General features: G+C 40.1%; 1 protein-coding gene across 16 annotated transcripts in view; it reads left to right on the top strand.

Annotated features, from left to right (window-relative positions):
* Positions 1-17,718, top strand: part of PUM1 (pumilio RNA binding family member 1) — a 131,362-nt gene that overhangs the window by 28,910 nt on the left and 84,734 nt on the right. For all 16 annotated transcript variants that reach the window (XM_082616132.1, XM_082616131.1, XM_082616130.1 and 13 more), the window contains exon 3: positions 9,539-9,607. In XM_082616132.1, coding sequence (XP_082472258.1) covers positions 9,539-9,607 — 69 coding nt within the window. The remainder of the gene's footprint in view (positions 1-9,538; positions 9,608-17,718) is intronic.

The raw sequence follows: 17,718 nt of genomic DNA, 5'->3' as shown, positions 1-17,718 counted from the left end.
AAAAATATTCACTGTCTTACAATTTGTAGAAAATTTATATCAATGGCTGTGGAGGCCCATGATTTGTTTTCTTTCACAGACTGTTCTTATGGTAAAAATTCTTACAAGCCTTTTATGCCTTCTATTACATGTCCATTAGTGAGCACAGGGAAAGTGAATCTCAAAAAATTTAATATTAGCAAAAGTTTGGAAAAGCAAATTCTGTGTCTTTTTTTGTGGACAAATATTTGTTATTTTCACATTATTTACATAGATTCTTACATTCTGCTGGTAAGATTCCAGTGATGGCAAATATATTAAATTTAGTTTCATTGTTTGAAAAGAGCCTGATACACATTTGCCACAGCTTGATCTAAGAACTTCTGGTGAATATTCTTGATTTAGTTTTTTTGCTTTTTCCATATGTCATCTTTTGAGATTGGTATTTCAGAATGAAACTTTTACTGCTAATGAAGACCCTTGATGTATTCTCTATTTGCAAATAACCATTTTTTGTTGTAAGTGTGATCTATAATAGTAGTTGTGTAGGAGTCTCTTTCATGCTTTTGGAATTTGTTCTTTTGGAAGTCAGGAGTATACCATTCAGACAGATTGCTACAGGTAGTAGTTTCCAGACAAGTGGAGATAAGATTTATCAGTATCTTAAGTTTTACACTTATTAGGTTCTTCCATATCAATTAGACAGTTTCTCTCTCCAGTTAAAATGGCCTTGCTCTCGGGCTTCCCTGGTGGCGCAGTGGTTGAGAGTCCGCCTGCCGATGCAGGGGACACGGGTTCGTGCCCCGGTCCGGGAGGATCCCACATGCCGCGGAGAGGCCCGTGAGCCGTGGCCTCTGAGCCTGCACGTCCGGAGGCTGTGCTCTGCAACGGGAGAGGCCACAGCAGTGAGAGGCCCGCGTACCGCAAAAAAAAAAAAATGGCCTTGCTCTCCTTACTGATTTCAGCTTGATCATGATTGGTGAAATTAAGATGAAGACCATCAGAACCAGCAATTGTAAGGTTTTTGTAGTTAAAGGTCACTAGTATCATAGGCTTTATTAACTGCTTCTGAAAATATTATTTATTCTTTTTACTTTATAAATTGTTTTCTTTTATGTTTAGGAAGTGCTGACATTTCCATGAGGTGTATATATTATGGTAGTATGGTAGCAAATCAGTTTTGATAACTTACAGTTTATCACTTGGGTCTGTTAACTATCCTAGCTGAATGCCATCAACACATTATATAATCTGGAACTTTAATGGTATTTAATTGCTAAAGGTAGTAGCAGTTTTTTAAAAAAATAAATTTGTTTACTTATTTACTTTTGGCTGCGTTGGGTCTTAATTGCTGCTCACAGGCTTTCTGTAGTTGCGGCGAGCAGGGGCTCCTCTTCGTTGTGGTGCCCGGGCTTCTCATTGCAGTGGCTTCTTTTGTTGCGGAGCACGGTCTCAAGGCAGGCGGGCTTCAGTAGTTGTGGCATGTGGGCTCAGCAGTTGTGGCTAGCGGGCTCTAGAGCACAGGCTCAGTACAGTTGTGGTGCACGGGCTTAGTTGCTCCATGGCATGTGGGATCTTCCCGGACCAGGGCTTGAACCAGTGTACCCTGCATTGGCAGGCGGATTCTTTTTTTTTTTTTTTTGTGGTACGCGGGCCTCTCACTATTGTGGTCTCTCCCGTTGTGGAGCACAGGCTCCGGACGTGCAGGCTCAGCGGCCATGGCTCACGGGCCCAGCCGCTCCGTGGCATGTGGGATCTTCCCGGACCGGGGCACGAACCCGCGTTCTCTGCATCGGCGGCGGACTCTCAACCACTGCGCCACCAGGGAAGCCCGGTAGTAGCAGTTTTTAATGATAAATAATAATAAAAAAAATGGAAGTTCGGCCTAATCCTGGCTGCTGTGGTGACTTCATTTTCCTCCTGTATAAAAATAATGTAGGGGGCTTCCCTGGTGGCGCAGTGGTTGAGAGTCTGCCTGCCGATGCAGGGGACACGGGTTCGTTCCCCGGTCTGGGAAGATCCCACATGCCGCGGAGCGGCTGGGCCCGTGAGCCATGGCTGCTGAGCCTGCGCGTCCGGAGCCTGTGCTCCGCAACGGGAGAGGCCACAGCAGTGAGAGGCCCGCGTACCGCAAAAAAAAATAAATAAATAAAATAAAAATAAAAATAAAAATAATGTAGGGCTTCCCAACCAAAAATAAATTAAACAAATAAGTAAATAGAGTTAGAAAAAAAAACAGTGTAGTAATCAGTTTCCAGAACAACAGCTGTTTAAGCCAGGTGTCCTGGAGCCTTTGTGCTTATCTTTGATGAGAACAGAAAGAAGTGCTAGTAAAGGGGATAGACAGCTGAATTTGAATTCCACTTCTGATCTTTATCTGCTATATGACTTTAGACAGATCATGCCTCTGAACCTTGGTCTTCATCTATAAAATGGAATAAAGTCTATGTTGCAGTACAGTGCCTTGAAAACTCAGCAAATGCTTGTATTTAGTGTTGCTATTAACAGTGAATAAATAAGATCACGTAGTAGGGTTTGCCTCCTCCTAAGCGTAAAGAGTAGTCTTTTGTTTTTGTTTTTTCCCAGTAATCAAGAAGAATGTTGATTTATTTCTATTTTATTAGAGGAATATGATAACTTTTTGCTTTTCTCACAAAATGGGGATAAGAGTACCTGCATTTTCAAATTGTTACGAATATTAAAGAGATCGTACAGCATATAAAGATTTTTTATAGGACAGGACCTGGCACAAAGTAAGTCTCAGTAAATATTTGTTGTTGTTATTATTTATAATGCAGATACAAGAAAGCAGAAGATGGTGTAGAACAGACTTATTAAATGATTTTCCCTTAATGATTAAATTCAGATTAGGTTAATCCTTGTTTTCCATTTCTTCTTCTCATTGCTCAAGTTTCTCCTGCACTTGCTGGCTTTTTCTCTCTGGTATCTCCTTCCTGTAATGGTTCTTGGCACCAGCTCTTCTGCTTGTATTGTTCTGGATCTATGTTAGTGAAATGGAGCCATCGGGATCTAGGCTTGCCTTTGCAAAAAATCCTCCAGGGGAACAAAGGTGTGGAGGAGAAAAGTGCCTGATAACTGAGATTCACTGATTGAGGAGATAAATATTCTAGTAAAGGCAGTTCTAGTCTCAAGGTATAGAAGTCTTTTCTGCTTAGCAAAAATTCTGGGCATTAAATGAAGGAACACCAGGGATTCTCTCTGAACCCCAGAGCAGGAAATATATACGTGGGCTTCCTGAGCACTAGGAGGCTTTTCTGTTTCCATAGGGATTCCATAGTCTCTTGTCTCTGATTTTTTTCAGCACATTCTTTCTCTTCTTTGTGTTGACCATCTACTGCTTATTCACCAGGTTATACTTGACCCAAAATGACAGCTACAACTGCCAAGTGTTTACGGAATTTCACTTTATCTCTCCATTGCTGTCTGGCCTGAATGCTAAGGAGAAGTATCTGATTAGGTCAGTTTATCACTTCTCTTCAGGTCCTAGGGGTTTGGCCATTTAGGAGAATACTTTTGTTATAGTTGTTTGTGGCCAGAGGTGGTGGGAATCACAAAGTTGCCCTTTCTAGGCAGGTGTCTTGAAATATGTCTGTTACAGAAAATATTCAAAAAAGTGTTGATTTGTTGAACTTTATTTTTCCAAGTGCACTACATAGCTCTGATTACTGTTTTAAAATATAGACTTCCAGTGTGATTTCATAAATACCAACTTAGTGGTACCTATTGTATTTGAGTTTGGTTCTTGTATACAATCAACAGAGAACTGGCCAAACTAGCTCAAGTGAAGGGACATTCATTGTAAAGACACCCGGAGCAGTTAAGGGACAGCAATCCAAGGACAGGAATGCTAGTAAAGTAAGGCCAAGAACTGAGCCAGAATGCTGTCAAAAGTTGCTTCTTTTTTAGCTCTTTTATATTGGACTGCATGGACCACCATGGTAACCGCTTTGTTCTTTGAGATTTAATGTTCAGTAATATATATCTGCTTGAAAATCTGATAAATGTAATTTGTTACATATTTGGATCATTAACTCCTTAAATTTGGATTCCTTTATACCCAAGTCTGAGTTCCAGTGTCTTTTTTTTTTTTCCTTGACTGCAATGTTGGCTGGCCAGAAGAGAGACAAAAGTCTAAATAGAGAAGTAGGAGGAGAACCAGGAGATCATAGTGGTATGGAAGTCAGGGAATGAAGGAATTTGAGAAGGTGACTTTATTGAGATTTTTTTTTTCTTATGAGAACAGAAAAAACAGCTTGAACTAGTGATGATTTTTATTTTTATATGTTGGAAGTTTCTGAATGGATTAGAATGGAAGTTTCTCTGAATTGAGGATTAGCTGGGAATTGAGAAGAGAGAAAAATGGTTGTACTTTGAAATGCTAAGTTTTAGAAAGTAAGTTAGACGTTTGTGTGATCTAGGTACTTCTAATATTGATTATGAAATGCTGACCTGTAGAGAGAGAGGCTCACCTCCCCGGAATGACCAAAACCTACCCTTTGTTAACCGAGGATAGGGAAAGAAGAGATGGATGTATGGGGACATTTCAGTAACTTAAAGAGAATAACCTGTGAGGTGGATATAGTTGGATAAATGCCTACTAGGTATTGGACATGTCTCATTTAATATATTTTTTAATGAATTTATTTATTTATGGCTGCGTTGGGTCCTTGTTGCTGCACGCGGGCTTTCTCTAGTTGCGGTGAGTGGGGGCTACTCTTCGTTGTGGTGCGTGGGCTTCTCATTGCGGTGGCTTCTCTTGTTGCGGAGCATGGGCCTAGGCACGTGGGCTTCAGTAGTTGTGGCTCGTGGGCTCTAGAGCGAAGGCTCATTAGTTGCAGTGCACTGGCTTAGTTGCTCCGTGGCATGTGGGATCTTCCTGGACCAGGGCTCGAGCCTGTGTCCCCTGCATTGGCAGGTGGATTCTAAACTACTGTGCCACCAGGGAAGTCCCTCATTTAATCTTCATAGCAAACGTATAAAGTAGCCAGTGTTATCTCAGTTTTACAGATGGAAATAGTGAAGTGTATATCATTCATTGATTCTGATAAGTGTATCGGATGTTGGGTATGGTAAGTAGGGCTTCTCAAGGAGTGCACTTTAGAATATCATTCTTAAAGATTTGTAAAGTGATGCTTTTGCTTAATTTTTCATTTTTCAAATGTGATGTATAGTTCCGGGTTTATCTGTTTTGATTTTATAACTTCCTATGCGGTAAAACACCAACTTAATTTGCAAAATTATGATTCTAGTTAGGACAAGATCCATGTTAGAAGAAGAAGACAGGTATTGAGGCTTACAAAAGAAAGTTCTGGTATCTGGGAAGTGGAAAGGAAACTCAGAAGCTAGGTCATTTGTACAGATGATATTCTTGGGTGGGGTGAAGTGAGGAAATATGAGGTAGGTCAGACACTAGCGTGGTTTTCTCACTTTGTCTCTTTAGTAAAGGGAGTAAGAGATACTTTTATGGGGTGGGGCCTCAGTAGAGAAAGTCGTGGATGGGTGTGAGATGGGCAACTGTCAGGTAGCCCACAGAGAAAAATAGGAAATCGTTTTGTGAAACCAGAGATGATAAGATTATTTAGTGGAAGGAAGGAAGTCTTACAGACATTTAGCAAAAGTGAAGATGGAATTAGTAAGTCATACTAGAAATTAACATTAACCTTTCACTCAAATTGAATACTAGAGAATGGCGGGGAGGTGTAGAGTACAAGAACTTGAAAAGATAGTTCTGTCCTGATGGGAGCAGTTTCTTTGATTATAATTTACAGCCAGCTTTTCTCCTTTATGATAGAAAAGGTTTCTTTGTTACCTGCCCAAGAAGTTTCTTACAGTCGTCTGTTTTCATCATTTGATTTTTCTTGATTCCTGAGCGTCTTCTTCTGATCATTAGTTTTGTTTCCTAGGAAGAATTTTGTTGAGAGTCTGCCTGGTGTTGATGACCATATCACGTATAGCTCCCATTATAAACAATAAGTTCCTGACTAGTTAAAAACACTTTTGTGAGAGTGACTTGGTTTATCTTGTCTGCTCAACTGTGGGTAAATGGTTTAAAATGGAGTTTCTGTACTAGCAAAGGCTCCATTCTCGTTGTCTACAGGAGGTAGGAGGAGTAGTGGTTCACCTTGTATGTGAGGCAGAGAGAGACACCCTGGAAGAGGGAGAGCTGGAAGAGGTGAACAGAGAGCTAAAGAGAGGGTGAGTGAGGCAGCAAATAAAACGTAGTAGGAGAGAAAATGATGGGTGGGTGGGAAGGCAGTATAGAAAGGGATGGAAATTGCTGTGCGAGAAGGATGGGCAAATTTTGAAGGTAGGGGGAGGAGACAGTGGAAAGCAAAGGCAAGAAGACCAAGAGAGCAGACTCATCAAAGCCCACAGCAAAAGCTGTGAAGGCAGTTCTGTCTGGGGGTGGAAACTTCCTGTGACTGCCCTGGAGGCAGCTTGATAACATAGAAAGGACATTGCACTTTGAATTGGAACATCTGGATTTAGATCCTGGAAATGCCATCTAAACACTCTTCCCTACTCAACAGTGGTTGGGGAAGGCATTTCTTTGAGGCTCAGTTCTAATCTCTTAAATGGGAATAATTACTGTGAGATTGTTGTAATGATTACATAAATATGCATATTGCATGTTCTCTGCCTTCCCTTGCCATTCCTACTTTATTTTTTTCATTTTTGTAGCCACTCCTACTTTTTTCTTGGGAAATATAAATAGAATTCCAACATTCTTGGTTAAAACTATTTGTAGGTTTTTGGATTTTCAAGAAACGCCTAGCATCTAGTTAAATGCATGTTTAGATTCCACAGAAAAAGCTAGATGTAGAACTTTATGTGTTTAATTTACATGCTTTGTAAATGTTAACTCTGGCCTGAAGGTTCAAAATGATTTTATCTGACGTTTGTAGAGTTTAGCTAAGATGCTGTCCTCATCTCCTCTCCCCTCCTTATTTTTACCACCTGTAGTTTAGGAGCTTATTCAGTGTGCTTACTGAAATAATGTGAACGCCTTGTACTGTGAGCCTAGCTTCTGTTTCAAGGCCCTTTGAAACTGTTTTTACCACAATAACAAGCCTTATCTCTATGTCTCTTTGTTCTCATATGGCTTAAATTTAGTGTCATTTTGAATTTTATAAGTTTACATTTTTGTCAAGCATCCCAAAGCTGTTACATCTTAGTGACACAATGTATCATTTGTAGCATAGTGTCAGCTCTGGGTTTTGAAAATGTGTAATTTAAAACAATGCGACCTGGGCTTCCCTGGTGGTGCAGTGATTATGAATCCACCTGCAGATTCAAACCCTGGTCCAGGAAGATCCCACATGCCGCGGAGCAACTAAGCCTGAGTGCCACAGCTACTGAGCCTGTGCTCTAGAGCCTGCACGTCACAACTACTGAGCCTGTGCCCCTAGAGCCCGTGCTCTGTGAAAAGAGAAGCCACTGCAGTGAGAAGCCCGCGCTGCAACGAAGAGTAGCCTCCACTCGCCACAACTAGAGAAAGCCCATGCACAGCAAAGAAGACCCAACACAGGCAAAACAAAACAAACAAACAAACAAAAAAACAAAAAACAATGCGACTGTATTTTTACGTGGTGACAGTTCAGTCAAATTAAGATTATTGGGGTGGTATTCAGTCAGCGTATTAATAAAATCCTTAAGTTGGTTCCCCCAGCTGTATTCAGGTTTGTGCTCCATACTCTACCCTCTCCCTGCCTGTCCCTAGTTTGACTCTCTTTGCATTTATTTACCCGCTGCTAGAAATTGTTCACATACATTTGGAGGTAGTGATGATTGGATGAGGGGGTTTGAGAAAGTCCTGCTTCAGGCAAACAGCAGTCTTTCTCAGGTAGGCAGAATAGCTTTCCTCTTTATATTACTCAGCCATAAAAAGAAATTAAATTGAGTTATTTGTAGTGAGGTGGATGGACCTAGAGTCTGTCATACAGAGTGAAGTAAGTCAGAAAGAGAAAAACAAATAACGTATGCTAACACATATATATGGAATCTAAAGAAAAAAAAGTGGTTCTGAGGAACCTAGGGGCAGGACAGGAATAAAGACACAGACTTAGAGAATGGACTCGAGGACACGGGGAGGGGGTAGGGTAAGCTGGGACGAAGTGAGAGAGTAGCATGGACATATATACACTACCAAACGTAAAATAGATAGCTAGTGGGAAGCTGCCGCATAGCACAGGGAGATCAGCTCTGTGCTTTGTGACCGCCTAGAGGGGTGGGATAGGGAGTGTGTGAGGGAGATGCAAGAGGAAGGAGATATGGGGATATATGTATATGTATAACTGATTCACTTTGTTATAAAGCAGAAACTAACACACCATTGTAAGGCCATTATACTCTAAAAAAGGTGTTAAAAAATAATAACCTTCCTCTTTAATAAACAAGGGACGTTACTCTAGCCTCAGGCAGCAAAGGTGGCTTGTTGCTCATAACTGAGAGGACCAGTAGACTGTTGGACAGTAAAGGGTTTTTGAATTATGACTGTTTTGCGTAATCTATTCCACACTTCATTCTTGCTCTTAAATATTACCTTGTAGTAGTGACCTTGGAGATGAGTTAATTGAAGTCTAGCAAGATTGTTAAGATGTGGGTAGTACATTTAATGATAAGTAAAGTTTGAAGAGATCCTTGTGATATGTGCTATTTTTTATTTCTCCTGGTTTTCAGATTCTAGGAGCCCCCAGAGATATTCCAATATGGAGAAATGTTGGGGGCACTCCGTTATGTAGTTCGTAGCGCCTTTCAACCTGAGGTTTATCAAAGAAATACTGGCTTGGATCAAATGAGTCCCCTAATTTGTACTTAACTGTTTTCACAAGGACTGTGGTCTTTGAGTCAGTTTTCATAAGGACTGTGGTCTTTGAGTCAGTAGCAAGGTTTAGGTCACGTAGTCATCTACATACATCATTGCTCTTCAACATGTTGATCTTTACTTACTAAGTCAAAATGTATGAAATACAGCTACCGTAATTCTCTCTCTCTTTTTTAAAGACTCTGCTTCCTTATTTATTTATTTATCTATCTATCTATTTATTTATTTATTTGGCTGCGTTGGGTCTTAGTTGCGGCACGCGGGCTCAGTAGTGGCAGCACGTGGGCTCTCTAGTGGTGGCGCACGGGCTCTAGAGCGTGCAGGCTTAGTTGCCCCATGGCATGTGGGATCTTAGTTCCCCAACCAGGGATCGAACCCGCATCCCTTGCATTGGAAGGTGGATTCTTAACCTCTGGATCACCAGGGAAGTCCCTACTGTAATTCTTGTGTGATGGAATTTGCTTTTTCTTTTTCTGGATTATGTGTTTTTCATGTTTGAAAACAAAAGGGAATGGGAGGGGAGAAAGCAGGGGTCATTGCTGAACGCTGATGGTTAAAAGGTAAGTGAATGTTTAATCTCAGTCACTTGATTATTGTTATTGTCTTGTCAATATCTGAAAGTAAACATAGAAAAGCTTTTCAGTTGTGTTTAATGTGTATGTAAAATTCAAGATGCTAACTTGGAATTATTCCCTCCTCTATTCTAAACAATAGGTACGTTCTATGGATGAACTGAATCACGATTTTCAAGCACTTGCTCTGGAGGGAAGAGCGATGGGAGAGGTAAGTGAATTGGTGTGCCCGAAAAGTGGGCCTGTTTTTAAGGGAAGGTTGGAGCTGTCTTTCATCAAATGTGTCCGAATCTAGTCTCCAGAAGTATGTGCTTGCTTTTCCTTGTTGCCATCTTCATGATAGGAGTGGGATATTGCAGAATTTTGCCAAAACAATCTCATTATAAGAAGAATGTTAACTTTAGCCTAATGTCTTAAAAATAAAATAAAACCAAAATGTGAGCACAAATTAGTATTATCTTAACCAGTCAGTTGTAAATTGAGGTGTTAAAATTTTACAAAATAGTTTTTTTTTTTTTTTTTTTTTCTGTACGCGGGCCTCTCACTGCTGTGGCCTCTCCCGTTGCGGAGCACAGGCTCCGGACACACAGGCTCCGCGGCCATGGCTCGCGGGCCCAGCCGCTCCGCGGCATGCGGGATCCTCCGGGATCGGGGCACGAACCCGTGTCCCCTGCATCAGCAGGCGGACTCTCAACCACTGCGCCACCAGGGAAGCCCTACAAAATAGTTTTATATGCATAAAATGTCCTTACCTTTGGCTCATTTTTCAGTTGTTAGGTTCTTTTGCAGTGGAAGGGAGTTTTAGATTGGCTGCTAGTCAGAATATGTTGATAACCTATTTTTAGAGCAGTGTTATTTTTGAGGAAGTTGTTTAGAGTTCCATTGTGAAGAGGGAATTGTTAGATTTCTGGTGAAATAATTCCAGAAGGTTGAGGCCTGAGCCAGTCATCCCTTACGTAGATAGAATTTAGAAACAAGAATTTTGGTTTGTTTGTAATGTTTAAAATTTGCAAAAACAAAATTTACCATCCATTATATTGATAGTGAAGATTGCCATAATTCTAAAAGAAAGAGGAATATAAATCTAGTATAGCAGTTTTCTGGTGCTTCTAGATGTTGACAATAAGAGTGTATTGGTGATAGGTAGAACATACAGGTTGAATTAATTGCTAAAGATGTCACAGGTTCACAAACTGGGGGCATTTGCTTGTGACTTTTTTTGTTCTGGAGAGTAGCCTTAGGTTTTTTCTTTTGTTTTATGTTTTGTATATCTAATATTTAAAAAAACCCGTATCTATTTTAATGTTTTAAAGGAGGGAGAATAGCTGTATTCTGGATTCTCTTTTATACTGTTCATTAAATACATTTGTTCTTTGATTTAGCCAGTATTCTTTGATCCAGGCACTGTGCTAGGTTCCGAGGACTCAAAATTAAGATAATTTCCTGATTTATAACAAATATTCATTTACTGCCATTGTGGCTGGGCATTAGTTAAAGTCTTTGTGTTTTGATCCTAAGATTCTTGCTTCCTTGGCTATAAGATTTTGTTTCCAACTTTTCTGAATCATCTTGTGGTCAGAGTCGAGTGTCCTATCATCTTGGGTTCATGGGGTTTTGGCCTGTTTTTGTGTTTCCTCTAGAGCTTGAAGAGCAGATTGGTAGGTGTTCTTATGTTTCCTGTGCCTGCCTAATATTAATGAAACAGTGCACATCAATAAACCCTATCTGGTTATTGAGTAAATGATTTTCTCACTAAATTTCTGAAGCACAGTTTGAACAGAAAGTTAACAGATGTGTCATATTAATTATAGATGGGGAAACCACATTCATCTGCTTCCGCGCTCCTGTGGTTCTAACCTGGTCCACTCTACCAAAAATCTAAGCCCAGTCTTTTAAAATTAGTTACACAGAATAAAAATAATGCCCTGTTACTGTTTTGTAAGCAACACTTCATAATCTTTAAAGACTTAACTCTAACTGAAGAAGAGTGAACAGAAAGTGAATTTTATTTAAATTAACAACAAAAATATTAAAAAAATCATTTTCTTCTTCTAAAAATATCCCTTCCCCACAAGGTCTCCAGACCACACCTCCTTATTTTTGTAAGAGATGTCATTTTTTTGATGTTTGTATGTAATTCATCAGAGCTAGGTGTTGGCATATGTAAATAACTAAACAAAATACGTTCCAACAGTAATGCAGTGTCACTCTTCTTTCCTTATTATTAACAAAGTAATAATAATAGCTACCATTTGTTGACCATCTATTAGGCAGATGCTAAGCGGTTTGTATGCATTATCTCATCAATAACTCTCTCAGGATGGTTCTGTTATCCAGATAAGGAAAAATTTTGCTCAGGGTCACACATCTAGAAAATGATGGAGCTGGGACTCTGACCTGGCTACCTCTCCAAAGCACGTGCCCTTAGAGTAAATGAAACCAATACTTATAAAATAATTGATGGTAAAAATCTCATTTTAGTAAGCTTTATAACAGTTGATATTTGGGGAAGGATTTTAAAAAATGCTTAATACACTTCCCTTCCAAAATACAGACACTTAACTGAAGTTATTTTTTGAAAGCATAACCCAGTGTCCAGGCACAAAGGGGACAACTAAGTTAAGTATGGAGTGAGGTTTTTATACTCAAGGAACTCTTTCTTTAGCTAGTTGAGGAAGGAGTGAATACACATGACAACAGAAGGAGTTCACTGCGTTTCTTTGTATGGTTCCTGTTTTGAGAAGGGAGTGACCAGTATTGGCAGGAGTAGTTTGTGATTACTTGGATGGAGGTATAGGACTTGGGAAACGTCCTCTAGTTTAGTTAGGATTCATGTAGGTATAGGTTGGGGGAATGTTTTTTGCAGAGATACAAGGGAGATGGGCACAAAAGAGAGATGAAGAAAGCTAGCTTTTATAATAAAATAAAAAAGCATAGTTTCTAATTAGTTTAACGTCATTAAATTTCCTTCCCTTTAAAAAATAAAGCATCTCTGGGAGGGGATGTGTGTAAATGTAGTGTTCACCCATAAACACTAAAATTTCAAGTAAATTGCATGGATTTATAAAGCCAGGCACAGTATTTTTTTGCTGCAGTTATTTTATTTGTATTTGTGTGTGTCTGTGTGCTTGGGTGAGAGTCCTCGTTAGGGCAGATGATACCTATGTTCAAGAGTGTGTGAATCTTTAGAGTTCAAAGAGAATTGCCTCGATTCAAAGTAATTGATTTCTAGTAAAGTTAGTGCTGCCTGGCTCTTGCAACTTTTTTTTTTTCCTCATCAAAGCCAGTGCTAGACTCCTGGAGTCACTTTGCTAGATAGTGTTTCTTAGAAATCTTGCTCAGAAGTGACTACTTAAAACTTTGCCTTCAAACCTTGCTGGTTGTCTGAAGTACAGCTAGCTGTTCTTAGCTGAAGGACACTCTACAAGTGCTTTACTTACCTCCTATTCTAAAAAGTCAACATAAAAAGGAAGATAGGAAAATGTCTTAGGCTTAGGGCTACAAATTATTTTCAAATATTTCATCCACTCTCCTGGCTAGCAGCCCCTTTCATTCAACTTTAAGTCCAGTCCTGAAAAGTTTAAAGGCACAGATTATTTCTGTAAGTTGAGTATTCAAGAGTGTATCTTTGTAGTACTGAGGAAGGCTCATTGACCTGATGTTTCTGGGTTCTGTTTCTGCCTTGGTTGGTTTATGGTCTTGCATGACTTATTTATTTTACGTCCTGAAAAAGATGCATTTGCAAAGAGGATAGTGGTTCTCGTTTGAAAGTACTTTGAGAGTCTTTGACAGAAAAGCCACCTTATTCTGAATAATTGGTTTTCTCTCTTTTAAAAACCAAGGAACTTTTTTTTAGAGTCCTTAATGTTTTACATGTAGTAAACCTGACAGCGTTCAGGGACATTAAAATAATAGTGATTATTTCTGGAATAAATGGAATGTATTTAGGTATGTGGCCCTTCATCTTTGTTTTAGAAAACTGAAGCATAGAAAAGCTTACCCTTGGTAATAAACACATTTGTAAACCTGAGGAATGAAATCTGGAAAGTGGATCTGTAGGTGGAGTGATAATGAATCCTACCACGTTCCTGGAAGTAGAGTAAGGTGAGATGTATTTAAAACATAGCTGCAGGTTCTCATTAGACATTACATAGGATTTCTGCCTGTAAGTGTGAGAGCAGAATGGCTTCTAGAGGAAGGAACTTGACAATGATTTGGAGAGCTCTTAACCCAAAGAAAGGTATAACTTGGTGGGATGAAGAGCTCACTGGATGAGAACCCTGATGCCACCGCTTTTGGCCTTGCCTCAGGCATTCATCTTCTTTGGACTTTGCTTTTTTTCATCCATAAGACACACATGTTGGACTAGATAGTTTTCCAGGACCCTTTTAAGTCTAAGATTCTTGGAGTTTGCCCTTATTTCTAGCTTTAAAAAGATAGAAAACAGGACTAGTTCTCCTTTTTCTAGGATATGCCAGAGGGTATCTAAAAAGATGCGTTTTTTTAGAGTGTGATGTAGAGGTTCTGTAAGTTTTCATTGGGTTCTCTAAGTGACTCATTCACTGTGCAGCTACGTAAGACATTGAAGTGTCTGTCCATCAGGGCTCATAGGGTGGTAATTGTGAAATCGGGACAAGTAGGAGCCTAATGTGGATACCAAGTCCACATCTTTCCAACATGGCATGATGGCTCACAGAATTGGAGGCTTTTGGGTAGCTAAAAGTACTTTTATGATCCACAGCCCTAGAGGGGCTAACCTCACACTGTAAATTCCTTGCAGTTAGGGTCCCATAAGAGTAACTCAGTTGACTCTAAACTGAGTTGAATTTTGGAAAGGAGATGTGTTGTCTGCTAGCAAGATCATGCAGCCTTTCTTGCAGAAAGGATGAAAAATAAATAGAGCCTGTGGTGCATTATAAAAATATCTGACCAAGCAGTGTAACACATCCTTTTACCCCCAAAATGCAGCTTTTGAGTATGCATAGGAATGGTAAAAGCTGCCTAGTTCCATTAACTTTGTATTAATACCATTTGGTTGTTGGGCATTTTTGACATCTTGTTATTAAAATGAAATGGTTCCTTTAGAGAAGACATAGCTAGCCAGGCCAAGTGATATGGAGGAAGTTAATAACTTTCCTTTATTAGGTTAATGACCATATTAGAGGTGAAGTGACCTTTTTATGAGTCTTGTTTTGGAAGTTCCTGGGATCTCATAATAGTTTTGGGATTAGGATTGGGCATTTTTTTTTTTTTTTTTTGCTGTACGCGGGCCTCTCACTGTTGTGGCCTCTCCCGTTGCGGAGCACAGGCTCTGGATGTGCAGGCTCAGCGGCCATGGCTCACGGGCCTAGCCGCTCCGCGGCATATGGGATCTTCCCGGACCGGGGCACGAACTCGTGTCCCCTGCATCGGTAGGCGGACTCTGAACCACTGCGCCACCAGGGAAGCCCAGGATTGGGCATTTTGAAGAAGATGATAAGAAGGTATCTTCTAACCCTGCAAACATGGGTGCATCTGACATTTAGAACCTGGTGCCCAGTTCTGTCCTGTTACTTTGAGACCTGTGTGGAACCCCACGCATTCCAATATCTGCCTTCTGTCCTGCACTGGGAAGAATGGGCGGGCTTAACCCTGTATACGTTAAGCTGTCTTGGAATGTTTGAATGCAGTAAAACATGCTTCTCTGCATCAGGAAATAGCTGATCCACATGCTGCTTAATCTGTCTTCATTAAATTTCTTCCCTTTTATCCTCCTTTGTCTAAAATGTTTTTATTCTTTTTATCCACATCAGTATACTTTATTTGAAAGTGAGCTAATTAACTACAGTAATACATTAACACTTTGGCATTGATTTCATTACCTATGTGAATCTCCCAACAGATTTTTTTTTTTTTTTTTTTTCTTTTTGCGGTATGCGGGCCTCTCACTGTTGTGGCCTCTCCCGTCGCGGAGCACAGGCTCCGGATGCGCAGGCCCAGCGGCCATGGCTCACGGGCCCAGCCGCTCCGCGGCATATGGGATCCTCCCAGACCGGGGCACGAACCCGTATCCCCTGCATCGGCAGGCGGACTCCCAACCACCGCGCCACCAGGGAGGCCCTCCCAACAGATTTTTGAGAGACACGACCATTTTTACATGAGGGAAGTGAGTTCTAAGGTCACATGACTCCAGCTAAGATCATAACTGTCAGGATGTGGATTGACATCAAGTTCTATTTCATTAGGCTCAGAAATAATAATAGCTGCAGTCTATTGAACATATATGATTTTCCAGGTACTGTACTAATCACATATACGTTATTGTCTTCACAGTGGTCCTGCAATATTAGGATGTCCTTTATATACTGGGCAAACAGGATTATAGAGGTTAACATGATCATGAGCCAGCTGTTTAAACCCAGCTCTCTATCACTCCAGATCCTGAGCTTTTCTACTGTTCATTTCTGCATGTCCAGAGCCTACCCAGTATGCACAAAGTCCAGCTTTAGTTATCAGCTCGTCTATGAAAGCTTTCTTGCTCTCACCAACCAGAAGCTACAGAGGGGAATTCAGTAGCACATTATTTATTTATATCATTCTTATGGCCCTAATTTATTTTATATATAGTGATTTGTGTAAATGTTTTCTATTTCCTTGCACATAAGTTTGCTGAGGGCAGGGGCTTCAGCTAATATGTACTTTGTAAACAGTGGCTGCCTAATATATTGTGTTGAATAAATCATGTACCAGTAAATATTTTTTTCTAAGTATGGATTCCTCTTTATTTTCTCTTTTATATCAGAAGTTCCCCCCAAGGGACCTCAGTTCAATTCAGTTAATATTGCCTTTATTCTCTGTTCCTATTACTTTTCCACCCTCAGGGATGTGGGGGTGTGAAGGGGAGGATGGGGAGTGGACAAAACTGAAAAGCATTTATTCAGTCTTCTCTGCAAATCTTTACATTTTTGAACTATTCAATAATTATTTTACGAAGAGTACATAGGATGAATAGCATGTCAGCAATGCTTTTATCCAAGTTGAATTTTATATAAAGGCATTTATTATAAAGGATCTTTTATTTAATGTAGTTGCAATCATAGGACACTTTCTCTGCGCCATCTGCTGGAGCATGGAAATATTCTCATTATATATATACAACCAGACATAATGGTGTTTAGAAAATTGGAATTGCTGTTGTTATGTTTCTTGTTCAAGCTTGTATTAAACTATGTTGTGTGTAATTCTTTCTTGTTTACTTTTGTTTTGCTGATGAGGAACCAGAACACCAAAATTAATTCATTGTCTCTTAATTAATTAATGCATTCTGTGGTCCTCATTATAGCAAAATGTGTAGAAGAAATAGTTTATTTTCTGTGTTGGTCTTCCCTGTATACATGCACATCTGTGATATACATGTACATCTGTGAAATTTTCCACTCCTGGAACACGTGAAAGAGGGAACCTGTCCATATCTGGCATACTAAGACACTTCTCGTCAATTTAATAATTAAAAATGCCCTGAGGCTGACTGGATGTGTGGGCGGGTTTGAGTGTTTGGTCCCATCTGGTAGCAAAGGACTCTTTATCCCCTCTTAATTGAGCTGTTTGCTTCCTGCTTTGGGAATATGAGGGGGGTAGGTCATGAAGCAATCTAGATGTTTTCATGGTTTTATTCATGAACCTTACAGATTTCCTAAGTGATCTGGAGGCTTATCTTTTTTTTTTTTTTTTTTTTTTGCGGTACGCGGGCCTCTCACTGTTGTGGCCTCTCCCGTTGCGGAGCACAGGCTCCAGGTGCGCAGGCTCAGCGGCCATGGCTCACGGGCCTAGCCGCTCCATGGCACGTGGGATCCTCTCGTACCGGGGCACGAACCCGCGTCCCCTGCATCGGCAGGTGGACTCTCAACCACTGCACCACCAGGGAAGCCCTGGAGGCTTATCTTTTACACACTGGGCTCTCAGGTACTATTGCAAGGAATCATTTATATAATTATTTAAAGTCTAGACCTAGTATAACTTTAATATGGTTATGTTATAGATCAAACCATGTAATTTATACTTAGATAAAAACAAATGACATTATTTATAGGGAACTTAAAGATGGCCGGGATAACATTGTCTTCTGTTTCCTTACATGCCTTTTCTATATCGTGCAGAAAAGCCTGGTTCACCTGGGGAATATCTTCATTTTCTGAACATAGTTTACTGTTCGTGAAGTTTTATGAAGATATCAGAGAAAAGAAACTTCTTTTGGCTCTGTTCTAATAACTTGAAGCGGAAAGGTGTAAGGAAAACTTTACTTTCAGTGGCTTCAGGAAGGGATGTGCAGTGGAGAAGGGATTA

Source organism: Mesoplodon mirus, assembly GCF_964341445.2.
Source record: "Mesoplodon mirus genome assembly, chromosome: 3".
Taxonomy (NCBI): Eukaryota; Metazoa; Chordata; class Mammalia; order Artiodactyla; family Ziphiidae; genus Mesoplodon; species Mesoplodon mirus.
This window is presented reverse-complemented; position numbering and strand designations above follow the sequence as displayed.